Raw genomic sequence first — 21,395 nt, 5'->3', positions numbered from 1 at the left:
TAAGTGTTCAAAGATTTTAGATTTAGAATCGGTCTCACCGAGCCGTCCGGCTTCGGTACCACAACAATGTGGAATAATACCCCGTTCCCTGTTGCAGGAGGGGTACCTTGATTATCACCTGCTGGGAATACAGCTTGTGAATGGCTTCCAAAACTGTCTCCCTGTCAGAAGGAGACATCGGTAAAGCCGACTTTAGGAAACGGCGAGGGGGAGACGTCTCGAATTCCAATTTGTACCCCTGAGATATCACCTGAAGGATCCAGGGGTCTACTTGCGAGTGAGCCCACTGCGCGCTGAAATTCATTGAGACTGGCCCCCCCACCGTGCCTGATTCTGCTTGTAAAGCCCCAGCGTCATACTGAGGGCTTGGCAGAGGCGGGAGAGGGTTTCTGTTCCCGGGAACTGGCTGATTTCTGCAGCCTTTTTCCTCTCCCTCTGTCACGGGGCAGAAATGAGGAACCTTTTGCCCGCTTGTCCACGAAAAGACTGCGCCTGATAATACGGCGTCTTCTCATGTTGAGAGGCGACCTGGGGTACAAACGTGGATTTCCCAGCTGTTGCCGTGGCCACCAGGTCTGAAAGACCGACCCCAAATAACTCCTCCCCTTAATAAGGCAATACTTCCAAATGCCGTTTGAAATCCGCATCACCTGACCACTGTCGTGTCCATAACCCTCTACTGGTAGAAATGGACAACGCACTTAGACTTGATGCCAGTCGGCAAATATTCCGCTGTGCATCACGCATATATAGAAATGCATCTTTTAAATGCTCTATAGGCAAAATATACTGTCCCTATCTAGGGTATCAATATTTTCAGTCAGGGAATCCGACCACGCCAACCCAGCACTGCACATCCAGGCTGAGGCGATTGCTGGTCGCAGTATAACACCAGTATGTGTGTAAATACATTTTAGGATACCCTCCTGCTTTCTATCAGCAGGATCCTTAAGGGCGGCCATCTCAGGAGAGGGTAGAGCCCTTACAAGCGTGTGAGCGCTTTATCCACCCTAGGGGGTGTTTCCCAACGCACCCTAACCTCTGGCGGGAAAGGATATAATGCCAATAACCTTTTAGAAATTATCAGTTGTTATCGGGGGAAACCCACGCCTCATCACACACCTCATTTAATTTCTCAGATTCAGGAAAACTAGGTAGTTTTTCCTCACCGAACATAATACCCCTTTTTGGTGGTACTCGTATTATCAGAAATGTGTAAAACATTTTTCATTGCCTCCATCATGTAACGTGTGGCCCTACTGGAAGTCACATTTGTCTCTTCACCGTCGACACTGGAGTCAGTATCCGTGTCGGCGTCTATATCTGCCATCTGAGGTAACGGGCGCTTTAGAGCCCCTGACGGCCTATGAGACGTCTGGACAGGCACAAGCTGAGTAGCCGGCTGTCTCATGTCAACCACTGTCTTTTATACAGAGCTGACACTGTTACGTAATTCCTTCCAACAGTTCATCCACTCAGGTGTCGACCCCCTAGGGGGTGACATCACTATTACAGGCAATCTGCTCCGTCTCCACATCATTTTTCTCCTCATACATGTCGACACAAACGTACCGACATACAGCACACACACAGGGAATGCTCTGATAGAGGACAGGACCCCACTAGCCCTTTGGGGAGACAGAGGGAGAGTTTGCCAGCACACACCAGAGCGCTATATATATACAGGGATAACCTTATATAAGTGTTTTTCCCCTTATAGCTGCTGTATCTTTAATACTGCGCGTAATTAGTGCCCCCCCCTCTCTTTTTTAACCCTTTCTGTAGTGTAGTGACTGCAGGGGAGAGCCAGGGAGCTTCCCTCCAACGGAGCTGTGAGGGAAAATGGCGCCAGTGTGCTGAGGAGATAAGGCCGCCGATAAGGGGGCGGAGCCTATCTCCCGTTTTTCTATGTATTCTGGCAGGGGTTAAATGCATCCATATAGCCCAGGAGCTATATGTGATGCATTTTTTGCCATCCAAGGTGTTTTTATTGCGTCTCAGGGCGCCCCCCCCCCCAGCGCCCTGCACCCTCAGTGACCGGAGTGTGAAGTGTGCTGAGAGCAATGGCGCACAGCTGCAGTGCTGTGCGCTACCTTGTTTAAGACAGGACGTCTTCTGCCACCGATTTTCCGGACCTCTTCTGTCTTCTGGCTCTGTAAGGGGGCCGGCGGCGCGGCTCTGGGACCCATCCATGGCTGGGCCTGTGATCGTCCCTCTGGAGCTAATGTCCAGTAGCCTAAGAAGCCCAATCCACTCTGCACGCAGGTGAGTTCGCTTCTTCTCCCCTTAGACCCTCGATGCAGTGAGCCTGTTGCCAGCAGGTCTCACTGAAAATAAAAAACCTAAAACTAAACTTTTCACTAAGCAGCTCAGGAGAGCCACCTAGTGTGCACCCTTCTCGTTCGGGCACAAAAATCTAACTGAGGCTTGGAGGAGGGTCATAGGGGGAGGAGCCAGTGCACACCAGGTAGTTCTAAAGCTTTACTTTTGTGCCCAGTCTCCTGCGGAGCCGCTATTCCCCATGGTCCTTACGGAGTCCCCAGCATCCACTTAGGACGTTAGAGAAAATAAATGATCAACCTTCTTTGCCATGCTAATGGTGGTGCCACACAAGTGCTTCTTACTTCAGGTTTAAAATACAATTGCTCCAGATTAAAATAATTCCTGAGCAAAAATGGAAATGATATCACATGAGCATTTGAAATTGTTTGAGCGGTTTTTAAAATGTTGACAAAGATAAAAATTGTACATAATTGAAATATATTACATTTCAGCAGCACATCATAAAGAGCATTTTAAGAGCTCGTTGGAAGCACTGAGATATAAAGCATTGTACGTTTTCAGCTGCAATAAAAACCATAATTAAAATGAAGCATGAGCGCTTCAGAAGGTGGAAAAGCACCCACGTGACACCACTATACGTGGTTATTACATTTCAGTAACATTTTGTGTAGTATTCATTTACTTAAAATGAAAAACAAAACAAAAAACACACACACAAAAATTTATCACAAAGGGATATATATATATATTATGTTGGTCAGACAACACGCACTTTTAGAGAGAGGATGGCTCTTCACCGGTCGGCTATAAAGGCTGCATTGGAAGACAAGGACTGTGACCAACCGGTGGCGCGTCACTTTAGAGAGGCCCGACATCCATTGACAGCCTTAAGATACAAGATAATAGATCACGTCCCCCTCGATGCACGAGGGGGTGACCGCAAGAAACGTTTGAGTCAATGTGACTCTAAATGGATTCACATTCTGGACACAATATCTCCTAGAGGTCTGAACGAGAAGATTTCATGGAGTATATTTTTATAGAATTATTTTAGGACGTTTTACACTCCTTTTTGATTAGACAAATGAGCCTCTAACATCAAAACAATAACTATATGTATATATAGTTTTTTCATAAAAAAATTGAGTCCTCCTTACGTGGAACAGATATAGTCATAAGTAAGTAAAAGTATATGTAGACTATATATATTTGTTGGACCCAAGATGGGAAAGTTATTGGACAATTTAAGATTTTCATCAATGACAGAGAAGTGTATAGAGACATGTTGCAAAAATAGGTATATCTTTAGAACAGTCAGTATGAGGTTTCCGATATGACGTTTTCTCTGACTTGTTTATTGTCTTTTTTAGTTTTTTTTAAAAGGTATTAGTGCACATTTTCAATGTATCACTGGTTCACTTATTTGTGTTTATTTTTATTTTTTCACATGTATTTTTATTCACAGATATTACTTTTTTCACATTATAATGATGCACTATGCACTTTATTGTGGTGTCCACAGGGTGGCGCACGTCGGACCACCGGGAGGCACGGGAGAGCCGCGGCCGTTGCTAGGGACGCTTAGTGACGGGCCGGACGGGCGCCTGGGTGACGTCGGTCCGGAAGCACGTCACTGCTGCCGAGCGGGAGGGAACGACGGACGCCAGTACCCAGGAGACATCCACATCATATAAAAGGTATGTTTTTGGCAATTGTATTACTTGCTCTGTATTCACTTGACACTGTTATATGCGTCCTGACGAAAAAGGCCTGCGAGCCTTGAAACGTTGACACAGATGATTATCTACTAAAGAATCTTTTGCACATGTTTATTGGAGTGCCGCCCTTTTCTTATTTATAAGAAACCAGCTGACTATATATATATATATATATATATATATATATATATATATACATATATATATATATACATATATACTGTATACACCTAATATTTCACAGAAAATGTTTTGGGAACACCAACCTTAAATGATCTTGGAGTTACGTAGCTGTATTTTCCTGACCACATTTGCTTGATGAGCTCTGCATAAGACTTGGCTATTTCTCCTCTCATACCTAAAGGGTTATCCAGGTTCAACTCCTCTTGATACTTATCATTAAGGAAGTATTCTGTAAGTGGTGGGGTATTGCTCAAACACTGAAATAGTAGATTGTTAAAAAATACATTTTAAAAAAATTCAACCTTTTAAAACATATTCTAGAAAATACATAAAAATGTAATTACAGAAATATAACTTTCAAAAAAAGGGAATAAATAATAAGAATTTACTTACCGATAATTCTATTTCTCATAGTCCGTAGTGGATGCTGGGGACTCCGAAAGGACCATGGGGAATAGCGGCTCCGCAGGAGACTGGGCACAAAGTAAAAGCTTTAGGACTAGCTGGTGTGCACTGGCTCCTCCCCCTATGACCCTCCTCCAAGCCTCAGTTAGGATACTGTGCCCGGACGAGCGTACACAATAAGGAAGGATTTTGAATCCCGGGTAAGACTCATACCAGCCACACCAATCACACCGTACAACTTGTGATCTGAACCCAGTTAACAGCATGATAACAGAAGGAGCCTCTGAAAAGATGGCTCACAACAACAATAACCCGATTTTTGTAACAATAACTATGTACAAGTAATGCAGACAATCCGCACTTGGGATGGGCGCCCAGCATCCACTACGGACTATGAGAAATAGAATTATCGGTAAGTAAATTCTTATTTTCTCTAACGTCCTAGTGGATGCTGGGGACTCCGAAAGGACCATGGGGATTATACCAAAGCTCCCAAACGGGCGGGAGAGTGCGGATGACTCTGCAGCACCGAATGAGAGAACTCCAGGTCCTCCTCAGCCAGGGTATCAAATTTGTAGAATTTAGCAAACGTGTTTGCCCCTGACCAAGTAGCTGCTCGGCAAAGTAGTAAAGCCGAGACCCCTCGGGCAGCCGCCCAAGATGAGCCCACTTTCCGTGTGGAATGGGCTTTTACAGATTTTGGCTGTGGCAGGCCTGCCACAGAATGTGCAAGCTGAATTGTACTACAAATCCAACGAGCAATCGTCTGCTTAGAAGCAGGAGCACCCAGCTTGTTGGGTGCATACAGGATAAACAGCGAATCAGATTTTCTGACTCCAGCCGTCCTGGAAACATATATTTTCAGGGCCCTGACTACGTCCAGCAACTTGGAATTCTCCAAGTCCCTAGTAGCCGCAGGCACCACAATAGGCTGGTTTAAGTGAAATGCTGAAACCACCTTAGGAAGAAATTGAGGACGAGTCCTCAATTCTGCCCTGTCCGTATGAAAAACTAGGTAAGGGCTTTTATAGGATAAAGCCGCCAATTCTGAGACACGCCTGGCTGAAGCCAGGGCTAACAGCATTACCACTTTCCATGTGAGATATTTTAAGTCCACAGTGGTGAGTGGTTCAAACCAATGTGATTTTAGGAATCCCAAAACTACATTGAGATCCCAAGGTGCCACTGGAGGCATAAAAGGAGGCTGTATATGCAGTACTCCCTTGACAAACGTCTGAACTTCAGGAACAGAAGCCAGTTCTTTTTGGAAGAATATTGACAGGGCCGAAATTTGAACCTTAATGGACCCTAATTTGAGGCCCATAGACAGTCCTGTTTGCAGGAAATGCAGGAAACGACCCAGTTGAAATTCCTCTGTAGGGGCCTTCCTGGCCTCGCACCACGCAACATATTTACGCCAAATACGGTGATAATGTTGTATGGTTACATCCTTCCTGGCTTTGATCAGGGTAGGGATGACTTCATCCGGAATGCCTTTTTCCTTCAGGATCCGGCGTTCAACCGCCATGCCGTCAAACGCAGCCGCGTTAAGTCTTGGAACAGACATGGTCCCTGCTGGAGCAGGTCCTTTCTTAGAGGTAGAGGCCACGGGTCTTCCGTGAGCATCTCTTGAATTTCCGGGTACCAAGTCCTTCTTGGCCAATCCGGAGCCACGAGTATAGTCTTTACTCCTCTCCTTCTTATGATTCTCAGTACTTTTGGTATGAGAGGAAGAGGAGGGAACACATACACTGACTGGTACACCCACGGTGTTACCAGAGCGTCCACAGCTATTGCCTGAGGGTCCCTTGACCTGGCGCAATATCTGTCCAGTTTTTTGTTGAGGCGGGACGCCATCATGTCCACCTTTGGTTTTTCCCAACGGTTCACAATCATGTGGAAGACTTCTGGGTGAAGTCCCCACTCCCCCGGGTGAAGATCGTGTCTGCTGAGGAAGTCTGCTTCCCAGTTGTCCACTCCCGGAATGAACACTGCTGACAGTGCTATCACATGATTCTCCGCCCAGCGAAGAATCCTTGCCACTTCCATCATTGCCCTCCTGCTTCTTGTGCCGCCCTGTCTGTTTACGTGGGCGACTGCCGTGATGTTGTCCGACTGGATCAACACCGGCTGACCCTGAAGCAGAGGTCTTGCCTGACTTAGGGCATTGTAAATGGCCTTTAGTTCCAGGATATTTATGTGAAGTGACGTTTCCATGCTTGACCACAAGCCCTGGAAATTTCTTCCCTGTGTGACTGCTCCCCAGCCTCTCAGGCTGGCATCCGTGGTCACCAGGACCCAATCCTGAATGCCGAATCTGCGGCCCTCTAGGAGATGAGCACTCTGTAACCACCACAGGAGAGACACCCTTGTCCTTGGAGACAGGGTTATCCGCTGATGCATTTGAAGATGCGATCCGGACCATTTGTCCAGCAGATCCCACTGAAAAGTTCTTGCGTGGAATCTGCCGAATGGAATCGCTTCGTAAGAAGCCACCATCTTTCCCAGGACCCTTGTGCATTGATGTACTGACACTTGGCCTGGTCTTAGGAGGTTCCTGACTAGGTCGGATAACTCCTTGGCTTTCTCCTCCGGGAGAAACACCTTTTTCTGTACTGTGTCCAGAATCATCCCTAGGAACAGCAGACGTGTCGTCGGAATCAGCTGCGATTTTGGAATATTTAGAATCCATCCGTGCTGTCGTAGTACTACTTGAGATAGTGCTACTCCGACTGTTCTCTGGACCTTGCCCTTATCAGGAGATCGTCCAAGTAAGGGATAATTAAGACGCCTTTTCTTCGAAGAAGAATCATCATTTCGGCCATTACCTTGGTAAAGACCCGGGGTGCCGTGGACAATCCAAACGGCAGCGTCTGAAACTGATAGTGACAGTTCTGTACCACAAACCTGAGGTACCCTTGGTGAGAAGGGCAAATTGGGACATGGAGGTAAGCATCCTTGATGTCCAGAGACACCATATAGTCCCCTTCTTCCAGGTTCGCTATCACTGCTCTGAGTGACTCCATCTTGAACTTGAACCTTTTTATGTAAGTGTTCAAGGATTTCAGATTTAAAATGGGTCTCACCGAGCCGTCCGGCTTCGGTACCACAAACAGCGTGGAATAATACCCCTTTCCCTGTTGTAGGAGGGGTACCTTGATTATCACCTGCTGGGAATACAGCTTGTGAATGGCTTCCAATACCGCCTCCCTGTCGGTGGGAGACGTTGGTAAAGCAGACTTCAGGAACCGGCGAGGGGGAGACGTCTCGAATTCCAATTTGTACCCCTGAGATACTACCTGCAGGATCCAGGGGTCCACTTGCGAGTGAGCCCACTGCGCGCTGAAATTCTTGAGACGGGCCCCCACCGTGCCTGAGTACGCTTGTAAGGCCCCAGCGTCATGCTGAGGACTTGGCAGAAGCGGGGGAGGGCTTCTGTTCGTGGGAAGAGGCTGTTTGCTGCAGTCTTTTTCCCCTTCCTCTGCCCCGGGGCAGATATGAGTGGCCTTTTGCCCGCTTGCCCTTATGGGGACGAAAGGACTGAGCCTGAAAAGACGGTATCTTTTTCTGCTGCGAGGTGACTTGGGGTAAAAAGGTGGATTTTCCAGCCGTTGCCGTGGCAACCAGGTCCGATAGACCGACCCCAAATAACTCCTCCCCTTTATACGGCAATACTTCCATATGCCGTTTGGAATCCGCATCCCCTGACCACTGTCGCGTCCATAATCCTCTTCTGGCAGAAATGGACATCGCACTTACTCTTGATGCCAGAGTGCAAATATCCCTCTGTGCATCTCGCATATATAGAAATGCATCCTTTAAATGCTCTATAGTCAATAATATATTGTCCCTGTCCAGGGTATCAATATTTTCAGTCAGGGAATCCGACCAAGCCACCCCAGCACTGCACATCCAGGCTGAGGCGATTGCTGGTCGCAGTATAATACCAGTATGTGTATATATACTTTTAAGGATATTTTCCAGCTTCCTATCAGCTGGTTCCTTGAGGGCGGCCGTATCAGGAGACGGTAACGCCACTTGTTTTGATAAGCGTGTGAGCGCCTTATCTACGCTAGGGGGTGTTTCCCAACGCGCCCTAACCTCTGGCGGGAAAGGGTATAATGCCAATAATTTTTTAGAAATTAGCAGTTTTTTATCGGGGGAAACCCACGCTTCATCACACACCTCATTTAATTCATCTGATTCAGGAAAAACTACGGGTAGTTTTTTCACACCCCACATAATACCCTTTTTTGTGGTACTTGTAGTATCAGAAATGTTCAAAACCTCCTTCATTGCCGTGATCATGTAACGTGTGGCCCTACTGGAAAATACGTTTGTTTCCTCACCGTCGACACTGGAGTCAGTGTCCGTGTCAGTGTCTGTATCGACTTGAGGTAACGGGCGTTTTATAGCCCCTGACGGTGTTTGAGACGCCTGTACAGGTATTAACTGCTTTGCCGGCTGTCTCATGTCGTCAACAGTCTTTTGTAAAGTGCCGACACTATCACGTAATTCTTTCCATAAGACCATCCAGTCAGGTGTCGACTCCCTAGGGGGTGACATCACTAACACAGGCAATTGCTCCGCCTCCACACCATTTTCCTCCTCATACATGTCGACACAGCGTACCGACACACAGCACACACACAGGGAATGCTCTGATAGAGGACAGGACCCCACTAGCCCTTTGGGGAGACAGAGGGAGAGTTTGCCAGCACACACCAGAGCGCTATATATATATATACAGGGATAACCTTATATAAGTGTTTTTCCCTAATATAGCTGCTGTATATATTAATATGCCAATTTAGTGCCCCCCCTCTCTTGTTTTACCCTGTTTCTGTAGTGCAGGACTGCAGGGGAGAGTCAGGGAGCCTTCCTCCAACGGAGCTGTGAGGAAAAAATGGCGCTTGTGTGCTGAGGAGATAGGCTCCGCCCCTTTTTCGGCGGCCTTTCTCCCGCTTTTTTGTGGAAAACTGGCAGGGGTTAAATACATCCATATAGCCCAGGAGCTATATGTGATGTATTTTTAGCCATTTAAGGTATTTTCATTGCGTCCCAGGGCGCCCCCCCCCAGCGCCCTGCACCCTCAGTGACCGGAGTGTGAAGTGTGCTGAGAGCAATGGCGCACAGCTGCGGTGCTGTGCGCTACCTTACTGAAGACAGGACGTCTTCTGCCGCCGATTTTCCGGACCTCTTCACTCTTCTGGCTCTGTAAGGGGGCCGGCGGCGCGGCTCCGGGACCCATCCATGGCTGGGCCTGTGATCGTCCCTCTGGAGCTAATGTCCAGTAGCCTAAGAAGCCCAGTCCACTCTGCACGCAGGTGAGTTCGCTTCTTCTCCCCTTAGTCCCTCGATGCAGTGAGCCTGTTGCCAGCAGGTCTCACTGAAAATAAAAAAACCTATTTAAACTTTTACTCTAAGCAGCTCAGGAGAGCCACCTAGATTGCACCCTTCTCGTTCGGGCACAAAATCTTAACTGAGGCTTGGAGGAGGGTCATAGGGGGAGGAGCCAGTGCACACCAGCTAGTCCTAAAGCTTTTACTTTGTGCCCAGTCTCCTGCGGAGCCGCTATTCCCCATGGTCCTTTCGGAGTCCCCAGCATCCACTAGGACGTTAGAGAAATTAGTAATAATTATTACCAAACGGCAAAAAATAAGAATTTACTTACCGATAATTCTATTTCTCATAGTCCGTAGTGGATGCTGGGGACTCCGTAAGGACCATGGGGAATAGCGGCTCCGCAGGAGACTGGGCACATCTAAAGAAAGCTTTAGGACTATCTGGTGTGCACTGGCTCCTCCCCCTATGACCCTCCTCCAAGCCTCAGTTAGGATACTGTGCCCGGACGAGCGTACACAATAAGGAAGGATTTTGAATCCCGGGTAAGACTCATACCAGCCACACCAATCACACCGTATAACCTGTGATCTGAACCCAGTTAACAGCATGATAACAGAGGAGCCTCTGAAAGATGGCTCACAACAATAATAACCCGATTTTTGTAACAATAACTATGTACAAGTATTGCAGACAATCCGCACTTGGGATGGGCGCCCAGCATCCACTACGGACTATGAGAAATAGAATTATCGGTAAGTAAATTCTTATTTTCTCTAACGTCCTAAGTGGATGCTGGGGACTCCGTAAGGACCATGGGGATTATACCAAAGCTCCCAAACGGGCGGGAGAGTGCGGATGACTCTGCAGCACCAAATGAGAGAACTCCAGGTCCTCCTCAGCCAGGATATCAATTTTGTAGAATTTTACAAACGTATTTGCTCCTGACCAAGTAGCTGCTCGGCAAAGTTGTAAAGCCGAGACCCCTCGGGCAGCCGCCCAAGATGAGCCCACCTTCCTTGTGGAGTGGGCATTTACAGATTTTTGGCTGTGGCAGGCCTGCCACAGAATGTGCAAGCTGAATTGTACTACAAATCCAACGAGCAATAGTCTGCTTAGAAGCAGGAGCACCCAGCTTGTTGGGTGCACACAGGATAAACAGCGAGTCAGATTTCCTGACTCCAGCCGTCCTGGAAACATATATTTTCAGGGCACTGACAACGTCTAGCAACTTGGAGGCCTCCAAGTCCCTAGTAGCCGCAGGCACCACAAATAGGTTGGTTCAGGTGAGACGCTGAAACCACCTTGGGGAGAAACTGAGGACGAGTCCTCAATTCCGCCCTGTCCGAATGGAAAATCAGATAAGGGCTTTTTCAGGATAAAGCCGCCAATTCTGACACGCGCCTGGCCCAGGCCAGGGCCAACAGCATGACCACTTTCCATGTGAGATATTTTAACTCCACAGATTTAAGTGGTTCAAACCAATGTGACTTTTGGAACCCAAAACTACATTGAGATCCCAAAGTGCCACTGGAGGCACAAAAGGAGGCTGTATATGCAGTACCCCTTTTACAACGTCTGAACTTCAGGGACTGAAGCTAGTTCATTTTGGAAGAAAATTGACAGGGCCGAAATTTGAACCTTAATGGACCCCAATTTCAGGCCCATAGACACTCCTGTTTGCAGGAAATGTAGGAATCGACCCAGTTGAATTTCCTCCGTCGGGCCTTACTGGCCTCGCACCACGCAACATATTTTCGCCAATTGCGGTGATAATGTTTTTGCGGTTACATCCTTCCTGGCTTTGATCAGGATAGGGATGACTTCATCCGGAATGCCTTTTTTCCTTCAGGATCCGGCGTTCAACCGCCATGCCGTCAAACGCAGCCGCGGTAAGTCTTGGAACAGACAGGGTCCTTGCTGGAGCAGGTCCCTTCTTAGAGGTAGAGGCCACGGATCCTCCGTGAGCATCTCCTGAAGTTCCGGTTACCAAGTCCTTCTTGGCCAATCCGGAACCACGAATATAGTGCTTACTCCTCTCCATCTTATCAATCTCAGTACCTTGGGTATGAGAGGCAGAGGAGGGAACACAAACCCTGACTGGTACACCCACGGTGTTACCAGAGCGTCTACAGCTTATTGCCTGAGGGTCCCTGGACCTGGCGCAATACCTGTCGAGTTTTTAATCATGTGGAAGACTTCTGGGTGAAGTCCCCACTCTCCCGGGTGGAGGTCGTGCTGAGGAAGTCTGCTTCCCAGTTGTCCACTCCCGGAATGAATACTGCTGACAGTGCTATCACATGATTTTCCGCCCAGCGAAGAATCCTTGCAGCTTCTGCCATTGCCCTCCTGCTTCTTGTGCCACCCTGTCTGTTTACGTGGGTGACTGTCGTGATGTTGTCCGACTGGATCAACACCGGCTGACCTTGAAGCAGAGGTCTTGCTAAGCTTAGAGCATTGTAAATGTCCCTTAGCTTCAGGATATTTATGTGAAGTGATGTCTCCAGGCTTGACCATAAGCCCTGGATATTCCTTCCCTGTGTGACTGCTCCCCAGCCTCGCAGACTGGCATCCGTGGTCACCAGGACCCAGTCCTGAATGCCTAATCTGCGGCCCTCTAGAAGATGAGCACTCTGCAACCACCACAGGAGGGACACCCTTGTCCTTGGTGACAGGGTTATCCGCTGATGCATCTGAAGATGCGATCCGGGCCATTTGTCCAGCAGGTCCCACTGGAAAGTTCTTGCGTGGAATCTGCCGAATGGGATTGCTTCGTAGGAAGCCACCATTTTACCCAGAACCCTTGTGCATTGATGCACTGAGACTTGGCTCGGTTTTAGGAGGTTCCTGACTAGCTCGGATAACTCCCTGGCTTTCTCCTCCGGGAGAAACACCTTTTTCTGGACTGTGTCCAGGATCATCCCTAGGAACAGAAGACACGTCGTCGGAACCAGGTGCGATTTTGGAATATTGAGAATCCAATCGTGCTGCCGCAACACTACCTGAGATAGTGCTACACCGACCTCCAACTGTTCCCTGGATCTTACCCTTATCAGGGAATTGTCCAAGGAAGGGATAACTAAAATTCACTTCCTTCGAAGGAATATCATCATTTTGGCCATTACCTTGGTAAAGACCCGGGGTGCCGTGTACCATCCATACGGCAGCGTCTGAACTGATAGTGACAGTTCTGTACCATAAACCTGAGGTACCCTTGGTGAGAAGGGTAAATTTTGACATGAAGGTAAGCATCCTTGATGTCCCGAGACATCATGTAGTCCCCTTCTTCCAGGTTCGCAATCACTGCTCTGAGTGACTTAATCTTGAATTTGAACCTCTGTACGTAAGTGTTCAAAGATTTTAGATTTAGAATCGGTCTCACCGAGCCGTCCGGCTTCGGTACCACAACAGTGTGGAATAATATCCCGTTCCCTGTTGCAGGAGGGGTATCTTGATTATCACCTGCTGGGAATACAGCTTGTGAATGGCTTCCAAAACTGTCTCCCTGTCAGAAGGAGACATCGGTAAAGCCGACTTTAGGAAACGGCGAGGGGGAGACGTCTCGAATTCTAATTTGTACCCCTGAGATATCACCTGAAGGATCCAGGGGTCTACTTGCGAGTGAGCCCACTGCGCGCTGAAATTCATTGAGACGGGCCCCCCACCGTGCCTGATTCTGCTTGTAAAGCCCCAGCGTATACTGAGGGCTTGGCAGAGGCGGGAGAGGGTTTCTGTTCCTGGGAACTGGCTGATTTCTGCAGCCTTTTTCCTCTCCCTCTGTCACGGGGCAGAAATGAGGAACCTTTTGCCCGCTTGTCCACGAAAAGACTGCGCCTGATAATACGGCGTCTTCTCATGTTGAGAGGCGACCTGGGGTACAAACGTGGAATTCCCAGCTGTTGCCGTGGCCACCAGGTCTGAAAGACCGACCCCAAATAACTCCTCCCTTAATAAAGCAATACTTCCAAATGCCGTTTGGAATACGCATCACCTGACCACTGACGTGTCCATAACCCTCTACTGGTAGAAATGGACAACGCGCTTAGACTTGATGCCAGTCGGCAAATATTCCGCTGTGCATCACGCATATATAAAAATGCATCTTTTAAATGCTCTATAGGCAAAAATATACTGTCCCTATCTAGGGTATCAATATTTTCAGTCAGGGAATCCGACCACGCCAACCCAGCACTGCACATCCAGGCTGAGGCGATTGCTGGTCGCAGTATAACACCAGTATGTGTGTAAATACCTTTTAGGATACCCTCCTGCTTTCTATCAGCAGGATCCTTAAGGGCGGCCATCTCAGGCGAAGGTAGAGCCCTTACAAGCGTGTGAGCGCTTTATCCCCCCTAGGGGGTGTTTCCCAATGCACCCTAACCTCTGGCGGGAAAGGATATAATGCCAATAACATTTTAGAAATTATCCGTTGTTATCGGGGGAAACCCACGCATCATCACACACCTCATTTAATTTCTCAGATTCAGGAAAACTACAGGTAGTTTTTCCTCACCGAACATAATACCCCTTTTTTTGGTGGTACTCGTATTATCAGAAATGTGTAAAACATTTTTCATTGCCTCAATCATGTAACGTGTGGCCCTACTGGAAGTCACATTCGTCTCTTCACCGTCGACACTGGAGTCAGTATCCGTGTCGGCGTCTATATCTGCCATCTGAGGTAACGGGCGCTTTAGAGCCCCTGACGGCCTATGAGACGTCTGGACAGGCACAAGCTGAGTAGCCGGCTGTCTCATGTCAACCACGGTCTTTTATACAGAGCTGACACTGTCACGTAATTCCTTCCAACAGTTCATCCACTCAGGTGTCGACCCCCTAGGGGGTGACATCACTATTACAGGCAATCTGCTCCGTCTCCACATAATTTTTCTCCTCATACATGTCGACACAAAAGTACCGACATACAGCACACACACAGGGAATGCTCTGATAGAGGACAGGACCCCACTAGCCCTTTGGGGAGACAGAGGGAGAGTTTGCCAGCACACACCAGAGCGCTATATATATACAGGGATAACCTTATATAAGTGTTTTTCCCCTTATAGCTGCTGTATAGTTAATACTGCGTCTAATTAGTGCCCCCCTCTCTTTTTTTTAACCCTTTCTGTAGTGTAGTGACTGCAGGGGAGAGACAGGGAGCTTCCCTCCAACGGAGCTGTGAGGGAAAATGGCGCCAGTGTGCTGAGGAGATAGGCTCCGCCCCTTTTTCACGGACTTTTCTCCCGCTTTTTTATGGATTCTGGCAGGGGTTAAATGCATCCATATAGCCCAGGAGCTATATGTGATGCATTTTTTTTGCCATCCAAGGTGTTTTTATTGCGTCTCAGGGCGCCCCCCCCCCAGCGCCCTGCACCCTCAGTGACCGAAGTGTGAAGTGTGCTGAGAGCAATGGCGCACAGCTGCAGTGCTGTGCGCTACCTTGTTGAAGACAGGACGTCTTCTGCCGCCGATTTTCCGGACCTCTTCTGCCTTCTGGCTCTGTAAGGGGGCCGGCGGCGCGGCTCTGGGACCCATCCAAGCTGGGCCTGTGATCGTCCCTCTGGAGCTAATGTCCAGTAGCCTAAGAAGCCCAATCCACTCTGCACGCAGGTGAGTTCGCTTCTTCTCCCCTTAGTCCCTCGATGCAGTGAGCCTGTTGCCAGCAGGTCTCACTGAAAATAAAAAACCTAATCTAAAACTTTCACTAAGAAGCTCAGGAGAGCCCCTAGTGTGCACCCTTCTCGTTCGGGCACAGAGATCTAACTGAGGCTTGGAGGAGGGTCATAGGGGGAGGAGCCAGTGCACACCAGATAGTCCTAAAGCTTTCTTTAGATGTGCCCAGTCTCCTGCGGAGCCGCTATTCCCCATGGTCCTTACGGAGTCCCCAGCATCCACTTAGGACGTTAGAGAAATGATTTTAACAAAAGAAAATAGCAATTAAAACAATTATAAGTTCCATAAAATCTAAATACATTTCCAGTAGTTTGGTTACAGGGGTTTGTTATGGGTGACTGGCGAACGGGATGCCAGCGGTCACAATACCAATGCCGGCATCCTGATCTTTAAAATCCAGACAGGGGCGAGATAAGCATGCTATTCCCTCTCACCTACCCCTAACCCTCCCTTCCCGCAGCCTAACCCTAACCCCCCCTTCCCCCCCACAGTGGTGCATTAACTTAACTGCCCCTCCCTGCAGCCAAACACTTATGGGCCCTACACATTGGCCGATCCGCCACCGAGCTGCCCGACGGTGGATACGGCCGATGGGCGACCCGGCAGCAGGGGGGGCAGTGACGGGGGTAGTGAAGTTTCTTCACTCCCCCTGTCAACCGGCTCCGTAGCAGTGCAGGCAAATATGGACGAGATCGTCCATATTGGCCTGCATGCACAGCCGACGGGGCACCAGCGATGAACGAGCGCAGGGCCACGCATCGTTCATCGCTGGTGCCTCCACACTCAAAGATATGAACGGTATCTCGTTCATTAATGAACGAGATCGTTCATATCTTTGAGTGATGTCGGCCAGTGTGTAGGGCCTATAACTTTTATCCCTCAGTGCCTAAATCTAACCTCCTCCCAGTCATGCCCAACTCTAACCACCCCTCCTCGTAGCTTAACCCTAAAACCACCTCCCCAGCTAAACCTAACCTCCCCCACCCTGGCCATAACCCTAATCCACCCACTATACTTATGGGTCAGGATTACGGCATCGGTATTCTGACAGCCAGCATCCTGACAGCTGGTATCTTAACCGCATCCCGGTTATAGCAATTTACAGTATCATGGTAAATGTGAAAGGTACATATACATCATCCTACACCTAGCCTCAATATGCCATGCAGTGCTAGATGCCTGGTGTGAGTGAGTCGCCAGATCTCGTGCAACTTTGCTGAAGTTGGGAGTCTCTTTTTGCTGAAAATGCGTCTAGGATGCATGAGGAGACTGTACTGATTAATTTGATATGCGACACTTGTATATTGTGTGTGACTGAGGGCCTGATTCATTACCATTTGCAAATGTGAGACTGCACGTAGTGAGCAATTATAGGCAGACTGCGCATGCCATGCAAATACATTGAGCATGCTTGAAGGGCTAAAATGAGATGCCCTTGCCTATGCAGCCTAATTGTAAAGAGAATGCATTTTGATTGACAGGAAGCGACCGTTCATGGGTGGTAACATGGGGAGTTATTGGGTAAACCCAGGCATGTCATGGCCGTTTTCGGGGCGTGTATCTGACGTTATTTGCAAACACTGCATTCAAAGACATGGTCCCTGGTGCGACTGCTTTCTCATTGCATTGAGTATGCTGGGGTAAGCCGCAGCTGTCGATGGTGCTCATTTTTTGCATATGCAATGTGAATCTGCAAATGGATACGCAGATTTGTGAAGGCTTCGGTGAGTGTCTTTTACACTTTCTGGGCGGCTCTACTCATGTGATTTTTAGCAGTAGCAGGTTAGTAAAACTTGCTAATTCATCCTCAATAGCGATCCATAGTGAATTAAGCCCTGAGTCTGTATGTAGAGCAGAACAGAACTTGTACTGGAAAAAAGCTGCATCTGCTATATTGTAGCACTTCGTGTACAGATTCAGAGACTCGGTCGCACAGAGATATACAAGTGTCATATATCAGAGACATTTTCGGCAAAAAAAATAACCAAAAAAGACGCCTGACGCTAGAAGACTCTCTTGCGACCTGGCCTGCCAAGAGGGGCTGTTTGGCATGACTGCAACAAAGTTGAATGAGGACACATCTGTATACATCTTCAGGTAGCAATTTATTTAGTGGAGACGCCCTAATGGGAAGTTTGGGAGTTTTCCTGTCACCGAAACCATAACTTGATCTGAGCCACCAATATGCTGCATTTCACAGCTGGGAGAGGAGCAAGTTATTTAAGTGGTTTAAGATATTTGGTTTAACATATTTGCATACAGCACCTACAGTACCAACATATAGATTTTTCTAAACTGGAACATTGTCGTGCCTACCTGATACACCTAGCTACACAAGCTAGAGCACTAATAATGTGTATTGTCATTTATTATAATTTTATTTTTTTTACCTGAATTGCAGAATTCATAAAACAAGTGTTTCCAAGGTTACTTAAGCCACAAAGTCCTGGTTGCTCATTATGTCTTCCTGGCTCCGAGTATTCATAGTTCTTGTAGGCAGCATATGAAGGTAGGCAATAGTTTGAATTTTTCACACTGTAAGCACAAAAATACAAACAAATGCATTGGTTAAAAGTAAACCACAGATTGGCAGGAAAAGCATATTATTCACAAAAAAATATTTTTTTTTTACCCAGAAATCATATGTGTAGGTTCACAGCTCACTCTATTTTCAATAGGTACATCAAACTTGAAACATTTAATATTAAAACATAACCAACAGCAATTGATCATTTCAGAAAGATTTCCAGCTCTGTTTGTGTGTTCCTATTTGCACAGTTTTAGTATTCAATATTTGCTATTTAATTACAGGTGATACAGCTAAATTCCCAAAGCTGCTGATGCATCTCAAGTTCAAAGCAGTAAGAGACAGAAAATGAACTATTTATAGCTTTTCAACAAGGACAGCATGAGCTAATGTTCTCAAGCTGAAAACAGAGAAGGCCAATGAAGGAAGTATAAATGTTTTCCATTTAGGTAATCTATACAACTCTGTCTCTGTGGTAACACTTTTCTGACTTTTGATTGTAGATCAACAAAATTAGAGATATATGAATGTGACAAACTATAAACGAGTGATAGTTAGTAAACATAATAAAGTGCTTACAAATGTCATATCCACCCAAACAAATAAGTTCATGGACCCTGTGTCTATTCAAAGTATAAACACAGGAATACAGCGGCGAATTACAGACTAATAAACCTCCCCCCCCCAAAAAAAAAAAAAAAAAATCACACATAATACCAACTAAATATTAGCTATGTTATGCAAAAATAGAATCAAATTATATTACTGCTTCTGATTTTAAGGGGTATATGCAATTGCGGTCGAATTCCCGAAATTGTCGAATTTCGGGAATTTTTCGCCCCAAAAAAAAAAAATCGTCAATGCAATTCAGTGCTTTCCGTCCAAAAAACGGACTTTCAAAATTCGACTTTTTGAAATTCGACTTTTGTCTAACTCGACTTTTCTGCAATGATACAAGTGCTGAAATTCGACCAAAGTGTATTCAATTGAAGTTTGGAAATTCGACAACAGTGCTTTTAGACAGTAAATTCGACATTTTCAATCCGCCACACTTTGGTGGGTGAAACTAATAAAAAAAATTTAAAACATGTTTTTTTGTGTTTTTTTTTTATTGATAATAGCATGTCTATTTATATTAGAAGGGATTAGGTACTTGGTTTGTCTTTTTTGGAGGCACAAGTATTATTTATATATTTTTTAAAATATTTTTTTTTTTTTTTTTTTAGATGGAATGGTAAAATTCAGAAAAAAAATGGCGTGGGGTCCCCCCTCCAAAGCATAACCAGCCTCGGGCTCTTCGAGCTGGTCCTGGTTCTAAAAATGCGGGAACAAAATTGACAGGGGATCCCCCGTATTTTTAAAACCAGCACCGGGCTCTGCGCCTGGTGCTGGTGCAAAAAATACGGGGGACAAAAAGAGTAGGGGTCCCCCATATTTTTTACACCAGCATCGGGCTCCACTAGCTGGACAGATAATGCCACAGCCGGGGGTCACTTTTATACAGTGCCTTGCGGCCGTGGCATTAAATATCCAACTAGTCACCCCTGGCCGGGGTACCCTGGGGGAGTGGGGACCCCTTCAATCAAGGGGTCCCCCCCCCAGCCACCCAAGGGCCAGGGGTGAAGCCCGAGGCTGTCCCCCCCATCCAAGGGCTGCAGATGGGAGGCTGATAGCCTTGAGTAAAATGACAGAATATTGTTTTTTCCAATAGTACTACAAGTCCCAGCAAGCCTCCCCCGCAAGCTGGTACTTGGAGAACCACAAGTACCAGCATGCGGAGGAAAACCGGGCCCGCTGGTACCTGTAGTACTACTGGAAAAAAATACCCAAATAAAAACAGGAGACAGACACCGTGACAAGTACAACTTTATTACACACTGCCGACACACACATACTTACCTATGTTGACACGAAGCAGTCGGTCCTCTTCTCCAAGTAGAATCCACGGGTACCTGAAAATAAAAGATAATTATACTCACCTGATCCATGGTCCAGAGATAAATCCACGTACTTGTCAAAAAAAGAAAACGAACACCCGACCAGCGAACTGAAAGGGGTCCCATGTTGACACATGGGACCCCTTTCCCCGAATGCAGAGAGACCCCCCCCCGTGACTGCTGTCACTGAAAGGTCTCGTAAGCCAATCAGCGAGCACAACGTCCTTGCACTCTGCTGATTGGCTCTGTGCGCGTCTGAGCTATCAGCGCATCGCACAGCTCCCTCCATTATATTCAATGGTGGGAACTTTGCAGTTAGTGGTGGGGTCACTCGCGGTCAGCGGCTGACCGCGGGTAACCCCACCGCTGACGGCAAAGTTCCCACCATTGAAAGTAATGGAGGCAACTGTGCGATGTGCTGTCTGAGCTTAGACGCGCACAGCCAATCAGGTGAGCGCCACGGAGTAGCGCTTCCTGATTGGCTGAAGGGACCTCAGTGACAGGAGTCACGTGATGTCCCGGCATTCGGGGAAAGGGGTCTCATGTGTCAACATGGGACCCCTTTCAGTCCGGTGGTTCGGGTGTTCGTGGTTTTTTTTTGCCAAGTACGAGGATTATCTCTGGACGTGGATTTATCTCTGGACACTGGCAGGTGAGTATAATTTTTTTCACAGGTACCCTCGGATCGTCGGAGACTGTGGCAGTCGGCGTGTCAACATAGGTAAGTATGTATGTGTGTCGGCAGTGTGTAATAAAGTTGTACTTGTCACGGTGTGTGTCTCCTGTTTTTATTTGGGTATTTTTTTCCAGTAGTACTACAGGTACCAGCGGGCCCGTTTTTCTCCCGCATGCTGGTACTTGTGGTTCTCCAAGTACCAGCTTGCGGGGGAGGCTTGCTGGGACTTGTAGTACTATTGGAAAAAACAATATTCTGTCATTTTACTCAAGGCTATCAGCCTCCCATCCGCAGCCCATGGATGGGGGGGGACAGCCTCGGGCTTCACCCCTGGCCCTTGGGTGGCTGGGGGGGGTGACCCCTTGATTGAAGGGGTCCCCACTCCCCCAGGGTACCCCGGCCAGGGGTGACTAGTTGGATATTTAATGCCACGGCCGCAGGGCACTGTATAAAAGTGACCCCCGGCTGTGGCATTATCTGTCCAGCTAGTGGAGCCCGATGCTGGTGTAAAAAATACGGGGGACCCCTACTCTTTTTGTCCCCCGTATTTTTTGCACCAGCACCCGGTGCTGGTTTTAAAAATACGGGGGATCCCCTGTCAATTTCCCCCCCGCATTTTTAGAACCAGGACCAGCTCGAAGAGCCCGAGG

General features: G+C 47.5%; 1 protein-coding gene across 6 annotated transcripts in view; it reads right to left on the bottom strand.

The window, feature by feature from the left end:
* Positions 1 to 21,395, bottom strand: part of USP15 (ubiquitin specific peptidase 15) — a 258,720-nt gene that overhangs the window by 134,346 nt on the left and 102,979 nt on the right. For all 6 annotated transcript variants that reach the window (XM_063927377.1, XM_063927378.1, XM_063927379.1 and 3 more), the window contains 2 exons: positions 17,996 to 18,140; positions 4,268 to 4,441 (listed from right to left, as the gene is read on the bottom strand). In XM_063927377.1, the coding sequence (XP_063783447.1) occupies positions 4,268 to 4,441; positions 17,996 to 18,140 (319 nt within the window). The remainder of the gene's footprint in view (positions 1 to 4,267; positions 4,442 to 17,995; positions 18,141 to 21,395) is intronic.

The sequence above is a fragment of the Pseudophryne corroboree genome, chromosome 6, assembly GCF_028390025.1.
Source record: "Pseudophryne corroboree isolate aPseCor3 chromosome 6, aPseCor3.hap2, whole genome shotgun sequence".
Lineage (NCBI taxonomy): Eukaryota > Metazoa > Chordata > Amphibia > Anura > Myobatrachidae > Pseudophryne > Pseudophryne corroboree.
The sequence above is the reverse complement of the archived record's forward strand: the minus strand, read 5'-3'. Positions and strand labels throughout refer to the sequence as shown.